Source organism: Staurois parvus, unplaced genomic scaffold (assembly GCF_062004578.1).
Source record: "Staurois parvus isolate SC_StPar_1 unplaced genomic scaffold, SC_StPar_1.0 ptg000607l, whole genome shotgun sequence".
In the NCBI taxonomy this organism is placed as follows: Eukaryota; Metazoa; Chordata; class Amphibia; order Anura; family Ranidae; genus Staurois; species Staurois parvus.
Genome location: NW_028318403.1, coordinates 4,256,547 through 4,283,596, shown reverse-complemented (window position 1 = coordinate 4,283,596; position 27,050 = coordinate 4,256,547). Strand labels below are relative to the sequence as shown.

Genomic DNA, 27,050 nt, shown 5'->3' with positions numbered 1-27,050 from the left:
TAAGTCCAGGGTCAACGCAGCCATCTACCAGGAGATTTTGGAGCACTTCATGCTTCCTTCCGCAGACGAGCTTTATGGGGATGCTGACTTCATTTTCCAGCAGGACTTGGCATCTGCCCACACTGCCAAAGCACCAAAAACCTGGTTCAATGACCGTGGGATTACTGTGCTTGATTGGCCAGCAAACTCGCCTGACCTGAACCCCATAGAGAATCTATGGGGCATTGCCAAGAGAAAGATGAGACATGAGACCGAACAATTCAGAAGAGCTGAAGGCCGCTATTGAAGCATCCTGGTCTTCCATAACACCTCAGCAGTGCCACAGGCTGATAGCTTCCATGCCACACCGCATTGAGGCAGTAATTGCTGCAAAAGGGGCCCAAACCAAGTACTGAGTACATATGCATGCTTCTACTTTTCAGAGATCTGATATTGTTCTATGTACAATCCTTGTTTTATTGATTGCATGTAATATTCTAATTTTCTGAGATTGTGGATTTGGGGTTTTCATGAGCTGTAAGCCATAATCATCACAATTCTGACAAATCACGGCTTGAACTATCTTGCTTTGCATGTAATGAGTCTATCTCCTATATTAGTTTCACCTTTTAAGTTGCATTACTGAAATAAATGAACTTTTGCACAATATTCAAATTTTTTCAAGTTTCACCTGTATATGGGGAAAGAAAGATAGTGAGAAAGAAGGTGGAGCGTGCGCACATTCTCTAAGTGTAGTTACTTAATATGCCGGTCACGTCATGTTACACAGTGAGTTCATATATTGTATATATGACTTTATTGCTTTATCAATAAACTACACTTACATGGCACCCTCCCTCTCTCTTTCTTCACCAGTGTGCATCCAGGGTTGTGGTAATAATTTGGGGAAGGTCTTCTTTTATTGCAGCATGGCTGTACCCTTTTGCACAAAGCCAGCTCCATAAAGATGTGGGATGATAAGTTTTGGTGTGGAGAAAGTTGTGGCCTCCACAGAGCTCTGATCTAATCCCTGAAGCCCTGAACTCAATTGAGCACCTTAGGAATTGTTACAGCAAGCCAAGGCTGTGTGTCCGACATCAGTGCCTGACCTCATAAGTGATCTTTTGGCTGAATGGACAATAATTCCAACAGGCAACTTCTTGAGAAGGGGAGCGGGGGACTCCACATTAATGACAATGGTCTTGAAAACAGAACATCCATCAGGCTCATATAGGTGTGATGGTCAAGTGTCCTCAAACATTTGGCCATATATTGTATGTTAAATCAAAGTTTTTTTTGCTTGTGCACCCCTGTGATTGAATGCTGTAGATGACACCTCTTTATTTTCATTAGATTGTTGCTGTCATATTTCAGCTTGTCATATCACAGTATTTGATTCTTGTGTTATGTGAAACTTATAACTTTTTTCTGTTTTAGTTATCATCGTTGTGACTTTCGGATTCCGCTAACTGTGAAGAGAGGTGAGGTTAATAGGTTTAATGCATGTTTCACAGCAATGTTAACTATGACTGCTTTCTGTCCATGTGGCCATGCTGTAGAAGATGACACGGTTTTCTGTTATTCTTTGTACAGGCAGGTCAGAAACACAAACAGAAATCTGCACCACGTACAGTAAGGTGAGATACCATTCTTTACAGTTGGTCCACCCAAACCTGATGTTTCGTGCTAGGCTGATGCTGGCTGAATTACATATTGGCTTTTTATATTTCTTGGATGTGTATGGAGGAGTTCCTTGTACAAAAATTCATCTCCCTTGAAGGACTTTTTGAAACATTTAATGGTTGCAAGCATCAAATAAACCCAACACGTTTCAGATGAAAAGCCTCCCTTTTCTTCAGGGCTAACATACAAAAAAAAAAAAAAACAATAAAAAGTAAAACACATTATGATTATCTCATGTAAACAATATAGTAATACAAGTCCATGAAATGCAAATGTCAAAATTGTCAATCAAAATAATCTGACAAACAAGATGATTCAATACTCTTATAAATTATAATGCATAATAAAGACTCCCTTATAGATTGCATCATTTCCGTGATGTCAGAAAGAATGAGGATTGTGATCTCCGTGCAGCATTAACAGACAGGCGTAAAGACTTGGGGGTGGGGGGAATAAATACAGCCACACTATACCAGCAACTAAAGGAAAGAGCTTTGACAGAGTTCTAGCATAGTATATCAGTTGGAAATGGAAAACTGCCAACCATAGATTGACAGTGATTTGTAGGTAAGCAGTATTTGGCCATCTTTTACATGCTGTGTCTCTTCAATTCTCATAAATAGTGCGTAATGGTTGCTTTACAGAATTTCTTCCTTCTTGTGTTACGTATGCATCGCTTCATGCAGCAGAGCTGACAGAAAATGAGTCCTCTGATTGGTAGTCAAGGGAGGTTAGGTTGGTGCTGACTTTAGGACCACTGCACACAAAAAAAAACAAACATATAGCTGATTTACAATACATGCCTTCAACAACTGGGAGGGGTTTTTGTTCTGTTACCTGTATAAATGTCTATTACTGAGTTTGTGCGGGAGGAGCGCGGTTGTGCTGGATATATTGTTGTTGTTCTTATAGAGTAGTATAAAATAACCATGACTGCCATATCTGTCTGTTTTGAAATGGGAGTGTATCTCCTATGCTACTCCAACTCCAAAGTAGTGCTCTGAATAATTATTTCACAGCTAATAACAATAAAGTGCACAAAATATATCTAAAAAGTTGTCCTACTTCCATCAGAAACTTTTCACAATTTACCACATTTGCACGTGAGATCCCCTCAGGAAGAAACTCACTGGAGCAAATTGGCACCCATTTTCATGACTGGAATAAACCGTTTTGTGTTAATAAACACAGATCGCTAGTTATGACACTCGATTACTCCTCCATCTGGCTCAGATAGCTGTAAACTACTACACTATTACTACATAGTAGTAAAACCATCCACATTTCTTTTTATTTATAAAAAAACACTCACAAAGTTAAAAACAAATGTTTTTCACATAATCAATGTGGCATCAAGCAATGCTTTATAGTGGTCGCATCAATGTCTCATGATCTCTAGAAACCTCGGGCCCTTACTCCATGTTACTTCAGGTTCCGGCTCTGATATCACTTTTGTTTGCTCCGTAGCCATGCCCGACATGTTTCGCCTTTACAATTTTATCAACGACATGACTGTAATATGTATATACAAACATAATCAATATAATAAAAGCATATTGTGCCTCTTAAGAGAAGATAATGTACAAATGTAATTCTGGTTCTCTTTAGATACCTGAAATTTAGAGTTGATTAGAAACTTTAAAATTAACTTGTGCTCAGATCATGCCTATTAAAGCATTTACAATTTCTGAACAAACAGTAAAAGCACTGAGTTCAATATACAAGCATTGAAACCTTAGATATTTTCTATGACAGGAGATATAGGCAGGCTGTCAGCCCTCTGATGTAAACAGCCAAACTGAATGAACCCAACTTTAAAGTGATTTTTTTTTTTTGTAAAAGAGCAAACATGTCTATACTATCTGCCCTGTACAGTGGTTTTGCACAGAGCAGCCTGGATCCTGTCTCGGGTCCCCGCAGGCTCTCTGCTGCTTTTTTCTGTCGGGTGCCCCCAGAGCAAGCAGCTAAGAATTTATATAATTTTTATAGAAAAGGATCGCCCCCCTTTAAAATCACAGCTTGTTGCTTTTGCAGCCTGAAATTAAAACAGACATAGTTTTTGCTTTATCCAGCTGTGCAACTTATAACATCCAAGTGAAAGATATAACACCACCATGTCAGAAAAAAATTCAAAAACCGTTCCATTGAGTTGGAAAAAGAATCACCCCCTCTTTAAAAATGACTTTTAAACTCAATCAGGCGTAGCTAATCACCTTCTCAATGCCACACAAAGCCATTTGACTTTCAACTGTGATCAGCTGTGGTCATTTTGATTAGCTCAGCATGAAAAGAGCTTTCCTGGAGCATTTCAGTCCCTGGTATTGGATCTCCAGGATAAAGTTGTGGACAGGCACAAATCAGGAGATAGATACAAAAACATTTAAAGGCTTTATCAATGCCTAGAAGCACAGTGAAGTCTATTCTTAAAAAGTGGAAGGTATTTGGTACAACACAGACCCTCCCTTGATCTGAACATTGCTCCAAACTGGATGAAAGCGCCAGGAAGAAACTGGTCAGAGAGGCTACCAAGAGGCCTTCAGCAACTCTGAAGCAGTTGCAGGAATTGATGACAGTGGTCATTGTGTGCATGTGACAATATCACAAATTCTCCACAAATGTGGCTTGTATGGAAGGGTTGTAAGAAAAAAAGCCACTCCTCAAACGCCATATATAGTCATGACTGAGCTTTGTAAAAACGCACCTTGAAGATTCTGAGGCCACATGGAAAAAGGTGTTCTAATCAGATGAGACTAAAATTTAATTATTTGGCCTCGACGCTAAACGATATGTCTTACGGAAATCCAAGACAGGTCCCATCACACCACCCAAATAATGCCATTCCTACAGTAAAGCATGGAGGTGGTAATATCCTGTTATGGGGGTGTTTCACTGCAGCAGGGACTGGAGCACTTGTCAGGATAGAAGGAAAAATGGGTGGGACAAAATACCATCAAATTCTTGAGGAAAATCTACTGCCCTCTGCCAGAAAGTTGTCAATAGGAAGAAGGTTTACTTTCCAACATGACAATGAACCAAAGCACACAGCAAAAATGACCACACAGTGGTTGAAGGAGAAAAAGGTGAATGTCCCTCGTATGGCTTAGTCAGAGCCCAGATTTAAAGCAGAGTTCCACTCACCCTGTCAAAAAATAAGTCAACAGCTACAAAAACTGTAGCTGCTGACTTTTAAAAAACAGACACTTACCTGTCCCTCGGTCCCGTGGTGTGTCCCCCACAGCCCATTTCACCGGCCGTCCTGTATTCTAGGAGGCCGGCTTTTTCAGTGTGGGCACCCGGCTGTGATCGCTTGCGGCTTCACAGCCGGGTACCCACTGTGCATGCGCGAGTAGCACTGCACTTCATGAATGGTCCTGTAGTCTTCTGGGACCTGTCACGTGTCCCAAAAGACTACAGAGTGGGAGGGAGGGAGGACACCTTCCGTTTCCCATCGCCTAAGAGATCAGACCGGAAGTGGGAGTGGGTACCTGTCAAATTTGGATACCCGCCCTCCAAAGGTGCCAATCCTTAATGGGGAGCAGTCCTTAAAGCGGAACTTCCCCTTTTGGGTGGAGCTCCGCTTTTAAACCCATTGAAAATCTGTGGAATGACTTGAAGACTGCAGTCCACAAACGGTCACCTTCAAATTTATCTGAACTTGAGCTGTCCTGCAAAGAGTGGGCAAATATTGCAAAGTCTAGATGTTCAAAGCTAGTAGAGACATATCCCAGCAGACTAAATGCTGTAATTAAAGCACAAGCTGCTTCAACAAAATACTGACACAAGGGGGTGATCCTTTTTCCAACTCAGTGATTCTGTTTTTGAATTTTTTTTTTTTCTGACATGTTGGTGTTTATATCTCTTACTTGGATGTTATAAGTTGCACTTACTAAATATAGCTGGATAAAACAAAAATTGTGTCTTGTCTTCATTTCAGGCTGCAAAGCAATAAAATGTGATTATTTTAAAGGGGGTAGTTCTTTTCTATACCCACTGTAGTTAGGCAAGCAAGAGGTTGCTTTAAAACTTTTACTGCTTGTGAAGAATGTGAAAACAATTTAATGTCCATAGTCTGGGTGCAGGTGAACTGTAAGAATAGTATTTGTCTAATTCCCTGTGTGTGTATTGCAGTGGGACAGTATTCAAGAACATCTAGGGCACCCAGTGGAGAAGCCAGTTGTCCTTCACAGGTAAATGTCTGAATATTTGACCACCCTGCAATGTTTATGGGTAGCTGTTTTCTTCATGAAACACTTTTGACATTCTCTATTTAGGAGGGTTCACACTATCTCATTTGTTAACAGGCATGTGTGCTCTGCAATGCCATTCATTTTACTTGTCACCCCAACACACTAAGACAACCCACCTGTACAGTAGCAATGCACTGCCATGTATTGCATTTCCGCCACACCGGGCTGCATTGGCAGCCCATTTAAAATGAACGCGCAACATAACACGCGTTAATGCATTGGACTTGTGTGAACACGACCTTAGTTTAAATACCGAATTTGTGACTCGAGAGTGTCTTTTAACATGGTAGGTTTTTTTTCAGAGGCATTGTATTATGTTTGAAGCTTGTGAAAAGGGTTTGTTCTTGGCAGCATTTCATTTTTTTCTAGGGGGTCCCTGCTGGCATTGCTGGTTGGGTATCCAGTTGGAGTTTATTCATAAGACCCCTGCAGGTCTCTAGCTGAAGAAGCCCCTGTAGGTGTCCACAAAACACATCTCTGCAGCTACAAATTGCTGATTTAAGATGCAGTACACTGGACTACGTTAAGTAAACCTGCACGTTTACTGTCAGACCTTGGCAAACTGAATTACTTAGCAACAGTACTGAACAGTTGCTAAGAAGTGGCAGTTCTATCGATTGCAATTGGTTTTCAACACAACAAAAATGCTCGTCTTAGGAAAGGGGATTTACGTTACTGCTACCGGTATAAATCATTCTTTCTTAAATGGCTCTTCGTTATGTTCAGTCATTCAGATGCCATTTTTTTTTTTTTTTTTTATGCAGCCAATGAATTAAAATGCTGAATGCCGTTTGCTTCATATAGTTGCTCTCGAGCAATATCCAGTTGCAAATACCATCTTTTTGTGTGTTTTTTATTTTCCTTTTTTTAATATACAGTATACATTTTTTTTTAATGAAACATAATGTGTTTCTTTCTCATCTTTACAGATCATCATCGCCAAACAACACAAACCCCTTTGGATCAACCTTTTGTTTTGGTCTCCAGAGGATGATTTTCGAGGTAAAAAAAACAAAAAAACTAGTTCTTTTTCACCATTAAACTACAGACTGACTGCTAAAAAAAAATGTGCAAAATGTAAGTGTCAAAATGCCTAAGATATGAGATGACTAAAAACTGACAGATCAGCCACGGAAAGTATGTCATTGTAGCAGCTGCAGACAATCCTAACTGACGGATCTCAGAGAGAAGTTGAACAGAAAGTTTAAAAAATCAGTTGTTTAACCTATATTGTTTTCTTTAACATAGACCAGTGGTAGGATAGTCTGCAGTGTGTTGAGAGGCACCTCTACCTCCAATCTTTTAAAGCATAATAGTGATAGGGGCTGAGGGTTCCTGTTTATAGCTGTTAAGACATTGTGAAAGTTCAGGTTACACACAGAAGTCCAAATGTTTTCTGTCTATGGCCACCTTTACTCTTAGCAATGATCCAATGAAAGTCATAGCTATATGTGGGTTGCTATAGATAACACCACCTACTCTCCTTTCTTTTTAAATGAATAAGACCTATTTTTCTGAATTTTTGAAAACTTTAAACACTAGTGAAAAGCACAAGTAATGCCAAATCCAGTGCCGGGACACGGTCCTCTAGCACCCAAGGTGAGGATGCCAGATTATGCCCACCACCAAGCTTTTAGTTTTGGCATACAACTATAAACAAAACTTGGGGAAGGAAGGAGGTAATTTAAAAAAAAAAAAAAAAAAAAGGGTTGGCTAAAATGTCTACAAATTTTAAAGTTAAAGAGTTTAGAGTTAAAGCTTGAGGTTAAAAAAGACTAACTAACAGGGTTATCAACAGTCAGTAAATTTACGGATAGTTTGTATAAAGAAAAAAAAAATTAATCTATGGCGGACTTAAGGCAGGTTTTGCCTCTGCTTTATCCAGGCTCTGGCCACATCCCAAGTTAAATATTAACATGATTAACTGGTAAAAATAAAATTGCGGTATCAGTTTAGATCAGGGGGAGGTGACGGGTAGATATCGAACACTTCCCTGCTAAGCTTACCCGTGCCACGAAGGCACAGGTCCTTCCCTCAACTCCTGCCCCCTCTGCCACTGTCATCCTCACAGTAGAGCGGAAAGCGGGAGGCAGCACAGTTCTGGATGGTGGGAAGGGAGCAGGAGCTGCCTCAGTGAACTTTTCAAGTTAACCAGCAGGCGATTGGTTGGTAAGACGCAGGGCAGTCCTAGCAATCAGTCACCAGCTTGTTAATATGAAAAATTAAAACCCGCAGCTCCTGCTGTACATTACTGTGGGGGGGGGGGTGATGTGAAGGGGAGCAGAGCACACTACCGTGGAAGTGATGTGAATAGGGGCAGAGCACACTACTGTGTATCTTTTATATCTGGTTGGATCAGATGATCTTATACCTAGGGTTACACAAAGACATGTCCAAGTACTGGGTCTTCTGATTGATTAAAGTGGTTAGAAATCCTGGTTTGATCACTGTTGTTCCCTCTCTGATAAACCACAACTAGTAGCATCCTCCCACATTCTTCTTTAACTCCTTCTTGTTGACATGAAAAGAAAATTTCCTGTGCATACTGTTAAATATTACACCTTAATATTAGCAATATTTCAAAGCGTAAGTAAGAAAATGGAAAGTGCATATCTTTTGCACTGTAGTTTCCCTAGTTCCAAAATCCTGTGTCACAAGTCAAAAACTCTGCAGAAGCATTTATGATATGGTGTCCTCAACAAATGAGGGTGATTTTACTAAAAACTGAAGAGTGCAAAATTGGGGCAGCTGTGCATAGTAGCCAATCCGCTTCTAGCTTCAGCTTGTTTCATTAAGTTTGATAATAAAACCTGGAAGCTGCTTGGTTTCTATGCAGAGCTTCACCAGATTTTGTAATCTAGGTTTAGTAAATCAACACCAATTTGTTCAATGTTTTTGCCATTATTAAAGCCAAAGTCCAAGTACATATAAAAGACCCACCAATTAATGTAGATACCTATTCTGTACTTAATAAATGAATGTACTGTTAAATTCAACTAGTGTAAAGACCTGAATTTGACTTGATTTAAGGCTCTTGCAACCCTCTGTCCAGCAGCATTCATACTGGAAGAGGGAGATGCTGCACTTAAGATCAGGTATCCTGTATGCACATGTACTGACGAGGAACACACTGACAGGAGAAGAGAGCAGAGGAAAGGGCACATACTTCTCCTGGTGCTCCTTTATTGTCCAGTACAAGTGAGGGGGTGGGGGGCAGACCTTTCAGTGTTTCTTGACTACAGCTGAAAAAAAAAAAGTCACCATCCTGACTGTACTGTGTAGCATAGCTGTGTAAATCTCTGCACTAGATGGACAAAAATACAAATCTTTTGGTGAGTAAAACAGGTCTGGTGTTTGCACATTCATGGTGTGCTTGCCTGGAATTCAGATTTAGGAAAGGCGATTGTAATGCAGAAAACGTTTCCAGGGCATATAGTTCATTTAAAGTATAATTAAAGGCAAAACTTTTTTTTCTTTTTAGATATGGATAAGGTATCTGATATGGATAGATATGTGAGGGGAAAGAACTGTCAGTGTCACCCTCTCTGTCCTGATCACTAGTGTCACTGGAAGTGAGGGTAAATCCAGAATTGAGTTACCACAATGAATAGAGGGAAAATCTTCCAATGGGGAGTTGTCTACAAGGGGATCTCCCTCACATTGCAAATATATCCTCTCACTTCCTGTTGAGTCTATGGGACAGAAAGTGAAGGGAAATTTCTCTAATGAGCCACAAGTGGCAAAGAAAAAAATGACAGCAGTTCTAACCCTCCCCTTATTAAATAACAAAAAAAACTTTATAGTTTTGTTGTAGGCATGGGTAAATTATATGCAGCCTTGCTGAAGCTTATGAAATAGGTATTGTTTGGATGTATGTTTTTAACTTTCCTTTCTTTGTTTTTAAGGTGATGCAGAACAACCACATAGCATCAGTCACTCTTTACGGTGCCCCAAGAGCCAGCGGGCAGCAGAAATCCTCCGGGCTCAGCCAGTAAGCATGGAACAGCGGGTGGGGTGGTACAGCCCAGTGTGCCTTCACTTGCTGACGGATACTCACACAAGACCCAGCTGTGTGTGCTGTTGGCAGAGAGGCGAGGAGCTGCATGGATTGTGGGTGACTGCAGCTGCTGCCTCCTTTCCAGTTCCTGCCGGGCGTCCTCTTCATTGCAGCCAGCGTGCCCTCCATATCCCTGTGACCTCCTCCATAGAATGTCAGGGTCACCTGGGAGCTCTCTGCTGCGCATAAAGCACAAACATGCACGAGCCATGTGCAGGAACAGGGCGTAAGAAGCCTTTGTGTTGGTGTTCTTGAATTCATGTTGTATTCACACCTGTATATATTAATATACGTGGGTATGTAAACACATTGAGATGTCTGTGGTTAAAGACAGTCTAACGTAAACGGTGTGTATATATACATAGATTTATTTATATATATACATACACAGCCACGCATTCAGGTACTACATCATGTGACTTTAAAAATGGAATACACACAACCTACCGTCAGAATCTGTGTGTTTGTGCACAAAAAAAAAAAATCTGTTGTTCCCCCCACGTCACAGGCTTCTGTTCCTGATGCTACTGATTCATAATGGATCCTTAGTATTCGTTTCCTGACTAACTGCCATGGTTAAGAGCATTTAAAGGGGAAGTATTTATCTTAAATATTTGTTTTCTAAGTTGTACATATTATGGGGGGCATGTTGATCTCAGCTTTTGAAAATATCCTGATTATCAGAAGATGTTGTCTAATACTGTAAGCCTGGAAAGATAGAATACTTCCCATTTAGGCGATTCTACAGATTCTTTAGGATCCAAGCTCAGTTGGGAGTGCTGAAGTCGTGTAGCTTTATTAATTTGCTGCCAAAAGAAAGCACTGCAGGTATTGCAGATACATGGCACTCTGTGGGGTTAATCATAACTCGGGCTTAGTGCATCTTAGAGTTCCCACATCTTAAATGTAAAAACGGAAGCTGTTTTGTGGGTAAGCTCAGTATTCGGTGAAGAATATCAGTTTTCTGGGGGGCGCTGGCATCACTGAGGCATGAAATAAAAATGATGAACTGAAGGAACTGCACTGTTTGTATCAAAAGCAGCCACACCGTGTAATATTGCTATATGATACCCAGTGTGCATGTTGTGGATGAGTATACATTTAACCTGCATCAATCAGTTTTCACATGTGCTGTTCTGATAGAATGCTCAGGGTTTCTAGGGGGCCCAGGTGCACTCTGCTAGCTAGAACCCCCTCCCTTTTGAGCAGAGTAGGCAGGGCGGAGAAATGCTGTAACAATAAGATCACCTTTGGTGGTACTGCTAATGACCAGCACAGAAATACTTCAATATACATTCACTGTGCTTGGTCATTTAATATCACAGATCGACTGCAGCCACGAGCAGCTCCACCTTGGGGGAATCTTATTGCAGCACCTCTGCCCAGTAAAATTTACTGTGAGGGATACTACAGTTGGCCATACATAGAGCAAATTTCTCAACTGGTTCCTGTAAACCTGGCAAAGGGTGCCCTGTTGGCATTCTCCCACCCGACATCCTTCATTCTGAAAAGTAAAGGTGCCAGATGGAAGATTGTCATCTGAACAGCGGTTGCATCCACTATTTGGGTTTTTGACAAGCCTATATGATGGTTGTCAGAATACAGTAGTTGGCAGAAGAGACTCCTCCACCCACAATATTTATCGTAGATGGGGAATCTATTGATTTCTCTTGTTTAGCCCCTGACACTGAACAAGTGAAATCTTACAGTGTATTGCCATCTTAAAGTAGTTGTAAAGCTTATTTGATTTTTAAAAATAAAAAAGAGGGTATACCTACCTGCTTTGTGCAAGAATTTTGCTCCTCCTCTTCTCTAAGTGCCCCTATAACAAGCTGGCTGTTATGGGGACACCCATGACCATAGACCATATCTCAGCCCTGCTCACCACTTCCACCTCATAGGATTTGACTGACAGCAGAAGCCAATGGCTCCTGCTGCTGTCAGAGCCTCCTGTGAATACAGGAAAAGAGGAGAAGAACTGCTGTACATGGGCACAGCATTGGATCAAGAAAGGACTTGGGTAAATATTTAAGGGGGAGTTGCTATTGAAAGTTTTTTTTGTTTTACCTTCATGCATTAAGGCAATAAACCAATTGCCTTTAGAACCACTTTAAGGAGCAATACGAAGCTAGAGGGTCCTAGTTCCTCTTTCTACATACCTGAATTTGATGTAGTGGATGGGGTGGTCACAAACACTGGGTGTTGGATGCAGCAGAACTACTGCTTTATATCTTTATGTGCACCTTAATTGCAAAGAAAGGATAGAAAAAAACCTTGCTTGCTTGTACATTGCATTCAAAAAGTATTCAGACTCCATTCACTTTTTTCAATGTTATTGTGTTGCAGCCTGATACTACAGTTTAAATTCATTTTTTTTTCTTCTTAATCTACACTCAGCGCCCCATGATGACAAAGTGAAAACAGAATTTTAGAAATATTTGCAAATGTATGAAAAAGGAAAAACTGAAATATCACATTGGCATAAGTATTCAGATTCTTTTCAACAACACTTGAAATTTAGCTCAGGTGCCTCCCATTTCTTTATCATTGCTGAGATGTTCCTGCACCTTGATTGGAGTCCACCTGTGGTAAATTAAATTGAATGGACATGATTTGGAAAGGCACACACCTTTTTCTATAAAATGCCTCACAGCTGACAATGCATACTGTATCAGAACAAAAGCCATGAGGTCAAAAGAACTGTTTGCAGAGCTAAGAGACAGGATTATTGCATGGCACAAATCTGGGAAAGGCTACAAAATATTTCTGCTGCACTGAAGGTTCCCAAGAGCACAGTGGCCTCCATAATTATCAAATGGGAGGAGTTTGGCATAACCAGGACTCTTCCAAGAGCTGTTCACCTGGTTAAACTGAGCCATTGGGGGGGAGAAGGTTCTTAGTAGGAGAGGTGACTTAGAACCCGATGGTCACTCAGGCTGAGCCCCAGAGATCCTGTGTAGAGATGGGGCAAAGTTCTAGAAGTACCACCATCACTGCAGCCATCTGGGCTTTATGGCAGAATGGCTAGACGGAAGCCTCTCTTCAGTGCACATGAAAGCTCGCTTGGAGTTTGCGACCAGCGCTTGGAAGAGTCCAGGTTGTGCCAACCATCTTCCATTTGAGAATTACGGTGGCCGCTGTGCTTTTGGGAACCTTCAGTACAGCAGATTTTTTTTTTTTTTTTTTTTTTTTGCAGCCTTTTTAAGATATGTGCCTTGCAGTAATCCTGTCTTTGACCTCATGGCTTTTGCTCTGATACAGTATCCATTGTCAGCTGTGAGGCCTTTTACAGAGTACCTTTCCAAATCCTGTCCAATCAGTTTAATTTACCACAGGTGGACTCCAGTCAAGGTGTAGAAACATCTCCACAATGATCAAGAGAAATTGGAGGCACCTGAGCTAAATTTCAGGTGGTGTTGCAAAGGGTCTGAATGCTTATGCCAATGTGATGTTTTTCCTTTTTCATAAATTTGCAAACATTTATAAAATTCTGTTGTTACTTTTGTCATTATGGGGTACTGAGTGTAGATTAAGGAGAAAAAGATGATTTGGAACAACTGTAGTATCAGAGTGCAACAAAATCAATCCAATGAAAAATGCGAAGGGGGTCTGAATACTTTATGAATGCATTGTATTTAAAGCTGCTTACATTTTGGCACATTCATGTCTTATAATCAGATGTGCAACTCTGCTAATACAGAAAGTATTAGCACTGTAAACCATGGTGGCCACTCAGAGCTGAATATTCAGCATGGAAATAAGAATAGATTACAAATATTTGCTATGCACACATTCCGTCTATGCTATAGGTTAGTAAATAATCCCTTTGTTAGTCAGTGACCGAACATTATACTTCATGCCTCTGTTATGGCCTGTTCCTAGTAAACTGACAGCCCTGATACTTGGTCTTCTCACACAATGACTGCCTTCTCAGTGTATGCAACAGGTACACTTTACAAAGGGTATAATGAGTTACTCCTCATTTGAGCCCTAACCTTGAATCTTGCAGCCTTTACAATAAATGTGCATTGTTTGTGGTCTGCCCCATCAGTGAGGATAAGCATGCAAAAATAAGATGCTTGCCTTTTTTTTCTTTTTTTAACCATTTGCACTACATACACTTTACTTGATCAGTCAATGTGTTCACTGAACATCATCTGAGGGATCTTATGGACATTCGGATGTTGAGCGTAAAGCTTATTTATATGATGGGAAATTAACCTTCTCCCTGCTTTCCTGCACTAATGATTACTTGACAAGCTTTTTTTTCTAATTATATAACGACCCCTCATCTCTGTTAACGGTTTTGTTTTCATACCCATTTATTTGTGATTTGTAACTTTTTTTTTTTTTTTTTTTATTTAATAACTACCATAATTACTCCACTTGAATCTTTTTAGTTGTGGTATTTTAAGCAAATCCTCCAAACTGTTTTTTTTTTTATTCTAATTTTAAAAAAGTGCTCAGAAAGTCTTATAATTATTGGTACAGTGTTCCAGACCGAGGCCAAACAAGCCCCATTTGCACCTTTTGTCAGGGCACTTTCCCCTCTTACAGACAACAGCCAAAGACCTGATCTGCACGTGTGTTGGGGGAATACTCTCCGCTTTCAAAAATGACTAATTACTCCACAGTTCATGTCGCTTGACCTTGTCACAGTTGCTCTATCAGGGGTGGCCAACCTGCGGCTCTCCAGCTGTTGCAGGACTACAAGTTCCATCATGCCTCTGCAAGTCAGTAACTTCCCATCTTTGCAATGCCTCATGGGAAATGTAGTTCCACAACAGCTGGAGAGCCACAGGTTAGCCACCCCTGCTCTAGATGGAAGATTGGGAGTAAATTTCTGGAATATTGAAGTTTTATTTCCAACAAATCCTCCTTACAAATCCTGTTATTTTGTTTACGTGGAGGGTGATATTTGAAGCCTCTGCAGCCTTGTTAAAACTATGTCTTATTAGTTAAATGCTAGTTACCTGGCTCTCATGTTGTAACCTTGGCTAACTGCTGTAGTTGTAGATACTGTGGAACAATTTTATCCTCAAATTCATGCATTGATGTTAAAGTTGCTCTCAGTAGCTCAGCTAACTCTGTTCTCCCTCACTGAAGTGGCTCAGCAGCCCTCTAATCTTTTATAGCATGAAGCAGGATCTAAAGGGGGAGCAGGGTGAACTGAGCAGCTGAGAGAAATGACTTGGGTGTTTTCTGTTCTGAATATTGAGAATGAATTGCTCCAAAAAAACTGCAGTTACAAAGATAAGTGTTATTTAGTGCTAGTTAAGAATATACAAATACTAAATGTCTATAGCCTAAAAAGTTTCATTTGAAAGTTACAGCACTGCATTTAAACAGCAGAGTTACAGAGATCTGTGTGTTACTGCACAAGGCTTCCCACATCCACCCAGTTTCACCAGAAACAACAGGTTTTGGTGGAGTTGTATTTTAAAACTTTGACATGTCCTTTATAGTCTTTAATAAGATATCTCCCAAACTGTGGCCTGGCCACTCCCAGTGAGCCACAGGCAGAGTGACCTGTAGTATTCTATGTCAAGGTTTATTAACTGTTCAAAGCAAAAGTAATTTTCAGGAAAGAACCTGTTACTATTGGAGCAGTGGGGGGTGCGGGAGGGGAAAGACTGTCTGTAGTATAATTCCCATTTGTAATATTTTGCTGTAAACTTGTGATACATGGACAAACTTTTGTGTGTTTTCCACAGAAACAAAATTGTACAGATTTTGTATATAATATTTTTTTGTAAGACTAACTTGTGTGTAGGTTATATTGACACACAGGTGGAGAGCCAGAATGAAAAAGAGAAGGGCACCCCAGGACCAGAAAGCAGTGCAGGAATTGTCTTCCTGGTTCAGTCATCGTGTGGCCTGCATCTCTGTCAGAGGTTCAGGTCTTGTCACTAGTTCAAATGTTCACTTTTCTGAACCAATTCTCTGCAACAAGTTTATTTCAGTTCACAGGCTCGAATGATGTCCTCTTGTATGGTAAGGGAAAATACCTGTGTGAGAAGCCTCAATGTTCTTCACAAGGAAGTCGAATAGTTTTGATTTTTCTGCCATGGAAGTAGTACTCTTTCCTGCAAGTCAGGAAAAGGCAGCTTCTGTCTGAGATTTCATGACCTAATCTCCTAGAAATAACAATATATTTTAGAAACAGGCCAACAGTACAGAAATCGGTGTGTTTTATTCTACACTGTACTGCTGCTACCTGACTGCACGGAGTATAGCAGGACACAGATGTACAAGGGTGGTCAGATATGCAGGCATGATCCATCCACCCGAAGGGCTAGTCTCTTGACAGACTGTCCCATAAACATGTATGTTTGAATTAGATAACTACTGATTTGTGTCCATGGGTGAACATTCGTAGCTAGACTCACCCCAGTGCCAGCTGATCTAGAGAAACAATTGTGATTAAAAAAAAAAAGTCCAAACCTGTCTTGGTATTCTTTCCTTCCAAAATCAGTTGGTAAAGTGCATCTAGTTGTGTCGGTTGATGAGAGACTGTTATTTAATCTGATTGAAAATCAATGGATGGGGTAGCTCCCTCTATCACAACCCCAAGCACACTTCACTGTTGTGTATACAATTCACCATATGTATACTCCAACAACATTTCATCGCTTTGTGTACACTTCCCCTCTATGGGTGCTCCAACTGTATTTCACTGCTCCATGCACGCACTCCCTGTACAGATACCCCAACTACATTTCACTGCTCCATGCACGCTCTCCCTGTACAGGTACCTCAACTACATTTCACTGCTCCATGCACGCTTTCTCCTGTACAGGTACCCCAACTACATTTCACTGTTCCATGCACGCTCTCCCTGTACAGGTACCTCAACTACATTTCACTGTTCCATGCACGCTCTCCCTGTACAGGTACCCCAACTACATTTCACTGCTCCATGCACGCTTTCCCTGTACAGGTACCCCAACTACATTTCACTGCTCCATGCACGCTCTCCCTGTACAGGTACCCCAACTACATTTCACTGCTCCATGCACGCTTTCCCTGTATAGGTACCCCAACTACATTTCACTGCTCCATGCACACTTTCCCCATATGGATACCCCAACCACATTTCAATGCTCCATGCACACTTTCAACATATGGATGCCCCAATGACATTTCATTGCTCTTTGTACATTCCCCCTGTATGTATTCCCTAAATACATTTTAGTGCTCAGTGTACACTTCCTCTGTATGCATACCCCAACAACATCTCACTGCTCCATGAACACTACCTTTGTACACAGAGCAGTGTAGTTTGGTTATCCACACGTTCCCTGTTTGGATGCTCTAATTATATTTCACTTTTCTGCTTACACTTCTTGTATGCATACCATAACTACACCTCACCTATCTGTGCAACCTTCCCCATGTGTGAATAGCCTGCCTACATCTCGCTGCTCTGTGCATACTTCTGTATCAAAACCCAAAATACATTTCACATCAGTTCATACTTCCACTGCTAACTACATCACTGCTCTGTACACACCTTTCCAGTATGAATAGCTAACTATAACGCACTGCTCTGTGTTTAATCAACATTAAGGGCGGGTTCACACCAGAGGCAGTCCAGTGAATTTTTATTCTGCATCAAAAACATGCACAGTGTTTTCTCCATCTATTACAATGGCCTTCGTTCACACCAGTGCAGTCAACCAAAGTAGAACCTGCTGCATTTTTTTCTGTCTGCAGCAAAACACATGTAAATGCATTAAAAACACATCAGAATGCACATTGTCCTGAGATTTTAAGTGTCAAGAAAAAAAAGACTGGAACATGCTGAAAACGCATAAAAAATGCATGTAATTGCATATGCAAACTGCATCTGGAACGTAGAACTAGCCGTGAGTCTGAAGGGAAACCTTTTGTGTTGTCCGTAGAATTAATTTCAGAGGGGTTGCTCAGGTAAATTTAAGCACATTTTGTTTATGTGAAAGATCTTTATTAATTCCTGGAATACAAAATAAGAAATGCATATAATGTTAAAACGCATATTCAATTCTAATCTTATGGGTTAAAAAGAAAAGTTCTCAAAAAAAAAATTTTTTTTTATTGTTACTTTTAAGTAGAAAAAAAGAGTTGGATTTGTTGTGGTTAAAAGCAGCATTGATTTATTTATAAAAACTAGAAATAAGAAACCAAAGTAGTTGTTCCTCTTAGTAGCTAATCAAGTTTAATCTAACATGAAATAGGCAATCTGTTTTTCTCTTCCCCAGTTTCTTCAATAATAAGTCTCATCATGTTTGTGGTTGAAAGCTAGAAGAACGATTGAGATGTTATTGGTGAAAATTTTTTCCAACCTTAATTTTTAGTCTTTTTGCTATTAATATTGGCAGTGAATTTGGAACTTACAGGGTACACATTCTAAGGTAAAGTTTATTAATAATTAGTATGTATAGCTGAATTGTCTACCATCTTTCTCCATTTTAGTGGATAAAAATGATCACAGGTAAATTATTATGGCCAGGATCTTATTTTAAAGGGGACTTTAGGATCCTCTATAAAAAAAATGTTACTAATGAAAGGGTGGTTTAGATTTCGAACTTTAGTCTATTGAAAAATTGTCTATGATTTCTAAAGCTAGGATCACTGCCGATGTGCAGTTTAGCTCATGTACACCAGACTCCCAAATAGTTCAGGGTGATTGGGAGGCACGCTGTGTCATCCATCAGTCATGATAACATGCATATGAGAGTGTCTATTGAAAGAAGTGTTCTTTTTGCCCGTAGCAAACCATCACCTGTTTTTACAGCTCATAATGAATCTGGTAAATTTAAGCAATAACAGGTTTTCATTGACGTGAACCAGTAATGTATAGGCCCCATTTAGGACCTCCAAGAAGGCTAAAGTTAGGCATGCAAAGTTGTCACCATTTGCCTTTATTTTCCACTGTACCAGGAGCCCTCAAACACAGTGGGCTCAGTACATAATGTACATGGCAACTTCAAGCTCTGAAGCTTGCTTCCCCCAACTTCAACTTTTGGCCTTTCCGACTAATGGAGAGTTGTGCATTACGGAGGTGGGTGCCAGATTTGGAAGTATCTGCATACTGAACACCCCTTCGTGTACTATTTTTTTTATCTCCAAAGATAAAGAGCTGTAGATGAAGGCAGCCAATTACAAGTTTAAGACCCTTTTAAAAAGTTAGACCCTCTCAATCATCCTGAATGCCCACCAAAGTGATGCAAAACACAGATTATATAATGTGCTTTTATTAACAAGTGAACACGTGTGCTTTTACCGATATGTGTGAGAAAGCAGACCAGTTGGTTCTCACGGAGAAGGGAGTTAAGAGATAAAACGCTGCTCTATCTCCTGCCACAGACCCTGCTGCAGAATGCAGTCTGCACTTGTTTCCAGTCCTGGGTCAGCCTTCTCTTGTAGCGAATTGCTGCTTGTATTTATATTTTGTTTACATTGCTCATCCCTTATAGTATTATGTCCTGTAGGCCATGGTGACATCACCAGTCCATGTGACTGAACATAAAGAGACTGATGTATATGGGGGAGGGTGGGAGGGAGAATTGCCTGGGCCAACAATTAGAATCACTTTATGGAATTAACATATGTTTAGGGTCTCTTGTGGGTTTCAGAGCCAAGGTATCTTGTGGGGTGCTTTTTTTCTGTACAGGGTCAGTTCTAAAATTTTGTTGTTTTAATAAAATTCTAAATAAGGGTGTTTGTGGTCATGCTTATTTTCCTGTTTTATCTTTACTATTATTTTATAATTAAAAAATATTCTGGAATCTGTAGCCCCAATCAGCATGTATACCCACAGGTCAATAAAGGGAGACCATTGGTCACAATCTTGGATTGTTGATTATTCCTTTTTTTTTTTTTTGAGACAGCAAATTTTGCTTTACACTTACACAGAGCTTCAGATAATGGAAATAGTGGCTATTGTGATATTCGTATTCATATACATGACTATCCTCCTGTGTAATAATCACATATCAGGACAGAGATCTTCTAAAGTCAAATTTAGATGGCTGTACTGTATGTCTAGCACTTCTGACCACCCACAGTTTGTTTGGTTGCACATGCATTTTCGAGCTTGCTGAAAAATATCTTCTTAAGCAGACACACAGCAAAATTTTTGCTATATTTACTTTTTTCATAAATCACGCAGACTATAACGGTGGATCCATGGCTCTGTATGTGTGTGTTCAAATTCAAGGACAGGGAGACATCTGCCTGACTGATGAACCTAAACCTAAAATTGCAGAAAGCAGAAGTCAGGTTTCCCATATCTACACATTGAAATGAAAATACAAGTTAAAACAAAGCTTTCACATCTATATTTCTATATATTGGGTATTAATGCATTTTACCTTTTACTTGTTAATTCCTATCTGTTCGATGGGGGGGGGGGGTGTCTAACATTAGGCATACCTCACCAACAAGTTAATAGACTATGGAGCATTAAATTAATTGTCCTTGTGCTGAAATGCTGGAGATTACCCATGATTAAAGGAAGTAAATATCGTTTTTGATATTTGTCATAATGACCCTGCACTGATTGAAATCTGGCCGGTTCTGCAGGATGAATGATGTTGAATTTGCAAACAGTGAGTGGCTGTCCCCTGAACTTTTGTTTGACTTCAGTCAAAAGGATGTGTTTGAAAATTTTCCTTGATCAGCTGCTGATCAGTGTATTCTGATAGTAGTAGGTCCTGCTCACAGAAGACACTGTCCTGGGGGGCTTCCTCCATCCACCTTGTTAGTTTTGAACAGGGAAAAAAAAAAATTAGAAGCTTAAAGTGGAATTCCAGTCCTAACCTCACTAACGCGAAATCTATTTACACCCCCATTCTAAGGCTGTTCTATTTACCCTGTCACTAAACTTGCCTATTGTGAAGCTGCTCTGGTCCGGTTTCCAGTGGCAGCGTCTGTACAGGGGAGAAAGCCAACAATGGCTGGGAAAAAAGTCTAGGAGATGACATCACCCATAGACTTACTATAGGGCATCTGTTGTTGGCTGCCTCTCCTCTACACAGAAGCCGCTGCTGACCGGTCAGCATGGGACTGGCCTAGAGCGGCTTCAGTATGGGTAAATCTATAGATCTTTTCTTTACAGGGTTAGATAGGTCCAATGGGGTGGGAGCAGGTTTAGTGTTAGTGAGATTTTGACTGGAATTCCACTTTAAATAACATTTAAATGTTCCCTCCCCTTTTAGAATAAGTCTACAACTGCACCCAGAGATCTTTCAAAATCTCTGTCAGAGACCACTCTCCTGTGTCTAGGTGTTGACAGCTTAGGAAGTCTGCCTGTCAGTTGTCCACTTCTGCAATGTGAACCATCAAGAGAGCTGGAATGTTTCTCCCCAGGAGCGTATAAAACTTGTTTCTTTTGAAGTAGCTTGAATTGTGATCCCGCTGATGGTTTGTTTTTTTAGACCACTTTTGTTGAACTGCCAGACTATACCCAGACAGGGTGACCATGCTGAAGAGAGGAGCAATGGCATAGAGACAGTCTGATGGATGTCTGTTCCAGGATGTTGATGGTAAGTTTTGGGGACCAGGTTCCCTAGATAGTGAAGGAATTGTAAACCAAGCCTGTAAGGCTGGCATCTGTTGTCATCATTTTTCAGAGCTGTGAAGGAAAGATTTTCCCAATGCTAAGGGCAGCATTGGAGATCCACCATGTCTAGGAGAGCTTTGGCTGGACTGAAGTATTGAACACTCCAAGGACTAGATATGCATGTTCCATATTGTGAGTATGTTGAAGAGGTCTGGAGTGAAACTGGGCCAAGGGAACTGCCTGAAAAGAGGCTGCCAACAAGCCCAGAACCTTCATGCAGGAGAGAACTATGGGTGTCAATTTGACCTGAAGGTCCTTGTGTGCAGCCACAGTGAAGCAATCTCCTGGGGAAGGATAATTCTGCCTTGGGCTATGTACAAGATTAGAACCAGTTACTCCAGCTAGCGTAAGGGCTGGGGAACAGACTTCGGAAAGTTGATTACTCAGCAAAACGTTTAAAGGACAGTGTCACAGGAAAACCTGTGTAACAAACAGCGCCCACCCCCAGGAAAATATTACCTGTCTTTTAAATAGCTGTGATGATCCAATAAGGCTCACCACTAGCTAAGAGATTGTTAGAGTGATGAAAAAAACAAAACAAAGCATTAAATTCTAAAAATAAGGCTGAGAATAAAAAAATTAATCCAACAGTACAAATATACATCTAAAAAATGATTTAAAAAATATGCAAACAATGAAAAAGCAATATGGATACAATAATATTTAAAAGCGGGTAGCCCAGATTAAAAAAACAGTCCAAAAGCCGCTGTAACTAAGCGGGTGCTGCTGCATGGGCTGACACAGCAAACCTGTGTAAAACAAGAAAGGAGAGAGAAGCGCACACCCCATAGTTTAGCGTGCAAAAGGAAGTTTAATGGACAAAATACAATCAATAGTTGCACTCACAAACAACTGGGGGGTATAGAGGCTTGTCAGGTGGCTGGGAAGGTAGTTCCAGAGTCCGTGTATGAGCTATCCCAGATCCCCACCCTGGCCAAAATACAGGAGGGCATTTCGAAACATGGCACGTTGACAACCGGAGGCTTTTGGCTCTTGGACTCCAGACCTTGCAGCAGCTCCATCCATCTGTGCCATTTCCACTTTGGCCCGTGCCTTCCCCAGCTGGTGGGGTGTGCGATCCTATCGCTCCTTTTTTTTTTTTTTTTTTTTTTTTTTTTTTTTTACACTTTATTAGGTGCAACTGTTCAAATGCTTGGTAACACAAACTGCTAATCAGCCAATCACATAGCAGCAACTCAATGCATTTAGGCATGTAGACATGGTGAAGCTGACTTGCTGAAGTTCAAACCCAGCATCAGAATGGGGAAAAAAATGGGGATTTAAGTGACTTTTGAACGTGGCATGGTTGTTGATGCCAAATCAGCTGGTCTGAGTATTTAAAAAAACTGATAATTTCCTGTGATTTTCACGCAAAATCATCTCTAGAGTTTACAGAGAATGGTCAAAAAAAGAGAAAATATCCAGTGAGCCTCAGTTGTGTAAATGAAAATGCCTTGTTGATGTCAGAGGAGAACAGGGAGACTGGTTGTACCTAATAAAGTGGTTGGTGAGTGTAATTGTTCTAAGAGAACCAGGTCCTCAAAGGCAGGTTCTTGCTCTCTTCATATGGTCTGTCCAGTTAGCAAGGGCCTGGCAAATAGAGCAGCAATAGCTGGCTGCAGGGCAGGACCTGCAAAGACAAATAAGGCCTTTAATAGAGCTTCCAGGGGCCTATAAACAGAATTACTAAAAGCCAGGAAGCAATATAAACACATAGGAAAATCCTGTCTTACCTTATCCACGATGCTGAGCTTACTAAAAGTCCAGGCTTTGCTTGTCACAATCGGCATACCTGTGAAGGGTCTTCAGTGTCTGGGAGCCATAGAAATAGACAATGGCCCTGGCCCTGTAAAGCACCCTATGGCTAACTACACATGCCTAAGGCAGATAACAGTGCCCGATGCAGACTTTACAGGCCACCCCAACACAGGAGAGCTTGGGTACTGTCCCCAAGGTACAAATCAAAGGTAACCAATCTGGAAACGGCTAGATAGCCCAGGACAGTAAGTCAAATCTTGATAGAAGTTTCAGAGAAAAAAAATGATTAGCTGGCTTTAAAAGAAAAATCCTCTGTAGGTGAACAGGTCCATCACCTAAGGACATTAGCAAAAATCTGGAGTCCTATGCACCAAAGCAAACGGCCCATGTGCATGGGGCCTTAATCTCAATCATCAAGTACACTTTATTTCTTCGTAAACGAGCCAGCAGCTCATAGTAGCTGGATTTCCATTGCATACGGATACCTCAAATACGAGACTTTTAATGACCATTCACACTACTGTGCATTAGTACACATGCATTAACCTGTTTCTACCTGCATAACGTGTGCAGTGGCAAAAGGGTGGGCTTTTATGCCCATATATTGCACATATGCATCACTGGGTGGCCACTGCACGCTCTCCGCACAGAGACTGAGCTATTGCAGTCCTCGCTAATGATCGGTAGCCAGTGGGGCCTGCTCCTAATCGTGACCACTGAGACAGCCCATCACAGTGATCACATTATTGCTGATCCTTTCTGACCCCAGGGCATTCCCACCAGTGTCCATTTAAAAGGGTCTGAAGTGGCTTATCTACATTGTATTTAGTCACCTTTTCATTTGAATGGGCTGCCTAATGCACGAAATAGCTGCATATAGCACTTCTGGCAGTGCACCACAATACACATCTGGGGCCATTCATTATAAATGGCACCCAAGGTGCACTGAGTTACATTTTTGTAGAATGAATGGCACTGTGTGACACCAACGTGATGCCGTGCATTGCTTTATTGTTCCTGTTGCCAAGGCAATAGTTTGAATACGTATAATACTTGTAATGCATTTCATGCAGAGAAAAATTAATTTTGCTGTTTGAAAATTCACAAGTGTGTAAAGCATATCCAAAGCCAAAACTTCATCAGTTGTTTTTCTTTCTTTTTATTTTTGCTTTGTCCCATGCCAGAGATTCCTCTTTGCTTCTTTCCCTGTAGATACAACAGGAAGCAAGAGAAAACCTCTTCAAAGTGAGGGCAATATTCTCTAAGTTGTCATTAAAACAAGTGTCTCTAGTGAAAATTGTCTCCTCTATCTTTGTTCCAGTGATAGCTCAAAATGTTGGATTTTTCCCTCAATTTCAGTCCTAGTGACAATGGGCACCAGGACAAATGCAGAGGCTATAATACCCCCAGTGGATACACACACACTAATTAATAGTGACAGGGCTGCTATTCATTCTCTGCCTTATCCAAAGCTACAAAAATGTTTTGGCCTCATATACACCCTAATTCGATTCATGCTGCGTCTTGATGCTCAGAACATTACTATAACTTCTGGCCCATGCCAAACCACTTCAAAGCCATTAGCCTCAATGCAGGCAAAACTCTAGGGGCTCTATTTATTAAACAAAAAAAAATATTCAAAATCTACAAATCATACCCATTTGAATGTATTTTAAAATGTGCGAAATTTTATTTTCTAGAATTTATGTTATCTTTTGCAGGATGAATATAACATTTTCTAGTACACTAAGAGCCTGAGAGAGAACAGCCTGTGAATATTTGATCAGCAGAGAAAATAGCCTACAACAATACTATAAAACAACAGCCTGAGAACATTCAAACAGAAGAGGAAATAGCCTAAAGTGGTTGTAAAGCTCAGACATGAAATAAGAACAAAGCACAGCCTACAATAGCCTAAGAACTTACAGCTGGAATAGCCTAAAAGAACATTCAACCAGAGAAGAAAGTACTTTCAAGAGAAACTTCCTCCTGAATGTGTGAATATACTTGTGCTGAAAGATTCTTACTAACCCAAGAAGTCCAGCACTGTCTTCCCCACAGCTGATTCTTCTCAGGACTTCAGATCGCCAGGGTTGCTCCCTTGGATTTGGGAGCTTGGTGTAACTTGATGCCTCACAGCCAGCATTCCAGTGAGCATGTGCAAGATCTTGGAACAAAGCAAGATTGGTCCTGTAGACTCCTGGGAAGTGTGACATTATCCCAGGAGGCTGCGGGAAATGGGGTGTGGTTGACTGAGGCAACATCATTCTCTCCTAGGTAAGTATGAAGGAATTGGAACTGGTTACTATCAAAAAAGGTACTTGCTCCTTGGCAAAAAGGCTGTAGTTTCCTTAAAGTCTGCGAGGAGCAACAAAACAATTTCGTTTTTGTGTGAAGGTCCACTTTAAGAACATTTGATTTTGCCCTATTTGCACTACCATCGTGTAAAGCCTTAAGAATCCAGCCTGAGCTGTGCCAACCCTCCCCTTCCAGGAAGATAAGTCGAAGCTGGTCAGAACTGCCTCAATTTGCACAGACCTTTGAAACATTTTGTTTCAGAACCTACAAGAACACAGCCAACCTCCTTCACAAGGCACTTAGCGTTATCAGAAGGAGAAATAATGACCATACAGATCTCCACAGTACATAGTAGTATTTGAAACTGAAACCCTGAAGGTGACACACCAGTTTTTGTTCAGATGACTCCTTGGAGTTGTGTAAAAACCTAAGAAAAGAGATTGAAACCAATGATACTGATACTGAAACCAATCACAGCCATTCTTCTTTTGTGTTTTCTAACTTACAGTCAGGTCCATAAATATTGGGACATCAACACAATTCTAACATTTGTGGCTCTATACACCACCACAATGGATTTGAAATGAAACGAACAAGATATGCTTTAACTGCAGACTGTCAGCTTTAATTTGAGGGTATTTACATCCAAATCAGGTGAACGGTGTAGGAATTACAACAGTTTGCATATGTGCCTCCCACTTATTAAGGAACCAAAAGTAATGGGACAGAATAATAATCATAAATCAAACTTTCACTTTTTATACTTGGTTGCAAATCCTTTGCAGTCAATTACAGCCTGAAGTCTGGAACGCATAGACATCACCAGACACTGGGTTTCATCCCTGGTGATGCTCTGCCAGGCCTCTACTGCAACTGTCTTCAGTTCCTGCTTGTTCTTGGGGCATTTTCCCTTCAGTTTTGTCTTCAGCAAGTGAAATGCATGCTCAATCGGATTCAGGTCAGGTGATTGACTTGGCCATTGCATAACATTCCACTTCTTTCCCTTAAAAAACTCTTTGGTTGCTTTTGCAGTATGCTTTGGGTCATTGTCCATCTGCACTGCGAAGCAGCGTCCAATGAGTTCTGAAGCATTTGACACCTACCTCCTGGAGAGTGTTCTTGATCTGGCCAACTGTTGTGAAGGGTGTTTTCTTCACCAGGGAAAGAATTCTTCGGTCATCCACAACAGTTGTTTTCCGTGGTCTTCTGGGTCTTTTGGTGTTGCTGAGCTCACCGGTGCGTTCCTTCCTTTTAAGAATGTTCCAAACAGTTGTTTTGGCCACGCCTAATGTTTTTGCTATCTCTGTGATGGGTTTGTTTTGTTTTTTCAGCCTAATGATGGCTTGCTTCACTGATAGTGACAGCTCTTTGGATCTCATCTTGAGAGTTGACAGCAACAGATTCCAAATGCAAATAGCACACT

At 40.7% G+C, this 27,050-nt stretch overlaps 1 protein-coding gene across 3 annotated transcripts in view; it reads left to right on the top strand.

The window, feature by feature from the left end:
* PHAF1 (phagophore assembly factor 1) overlaps positions 1-26,165 on the top strand; it is a 108,291-nt gene extending 82,126 nt beyond the window's left edge. Inside the window, exons 13-19 of one of the 3 annotated variants that reach the window (XM_089692893.1) lie at positions 1,417-1,460; positions 1,573-1,616; positions 5,791-5,849; positions 6,839-6,911; positions 9,815-9,900; positions 21,387-21,494; positions 25,051-26,165. In XM_089692893.1, the coding sequence (XP_089549019.1) occupies positions 1,417-1,460; positions 1,573-1,616; positions 5,791-5,849; positions 6,839-6,911; positions 9,815-9,900; positions 21,387-21,468 (388 nt within the window). In that variant the 3' untranslated portion in view covers positions 21,469-21,494; positions 25,051-26,165. Of the gene's footprint in view, positions 1-1,416; positions 1,461-1,572; positions 1,617-5,790; positions 5,850-6,838; positions 6,912-9,814; positions 10,312-21,386; positions 21,495-25,050 lie in introns of those variants that run through there. The other 2 variants (XM_089692894.1, XM_089692895.1) reach the window with 2 other exon arrangements.
* Positions 26,166-27,050: the final 885 nt, after the last annotated feature.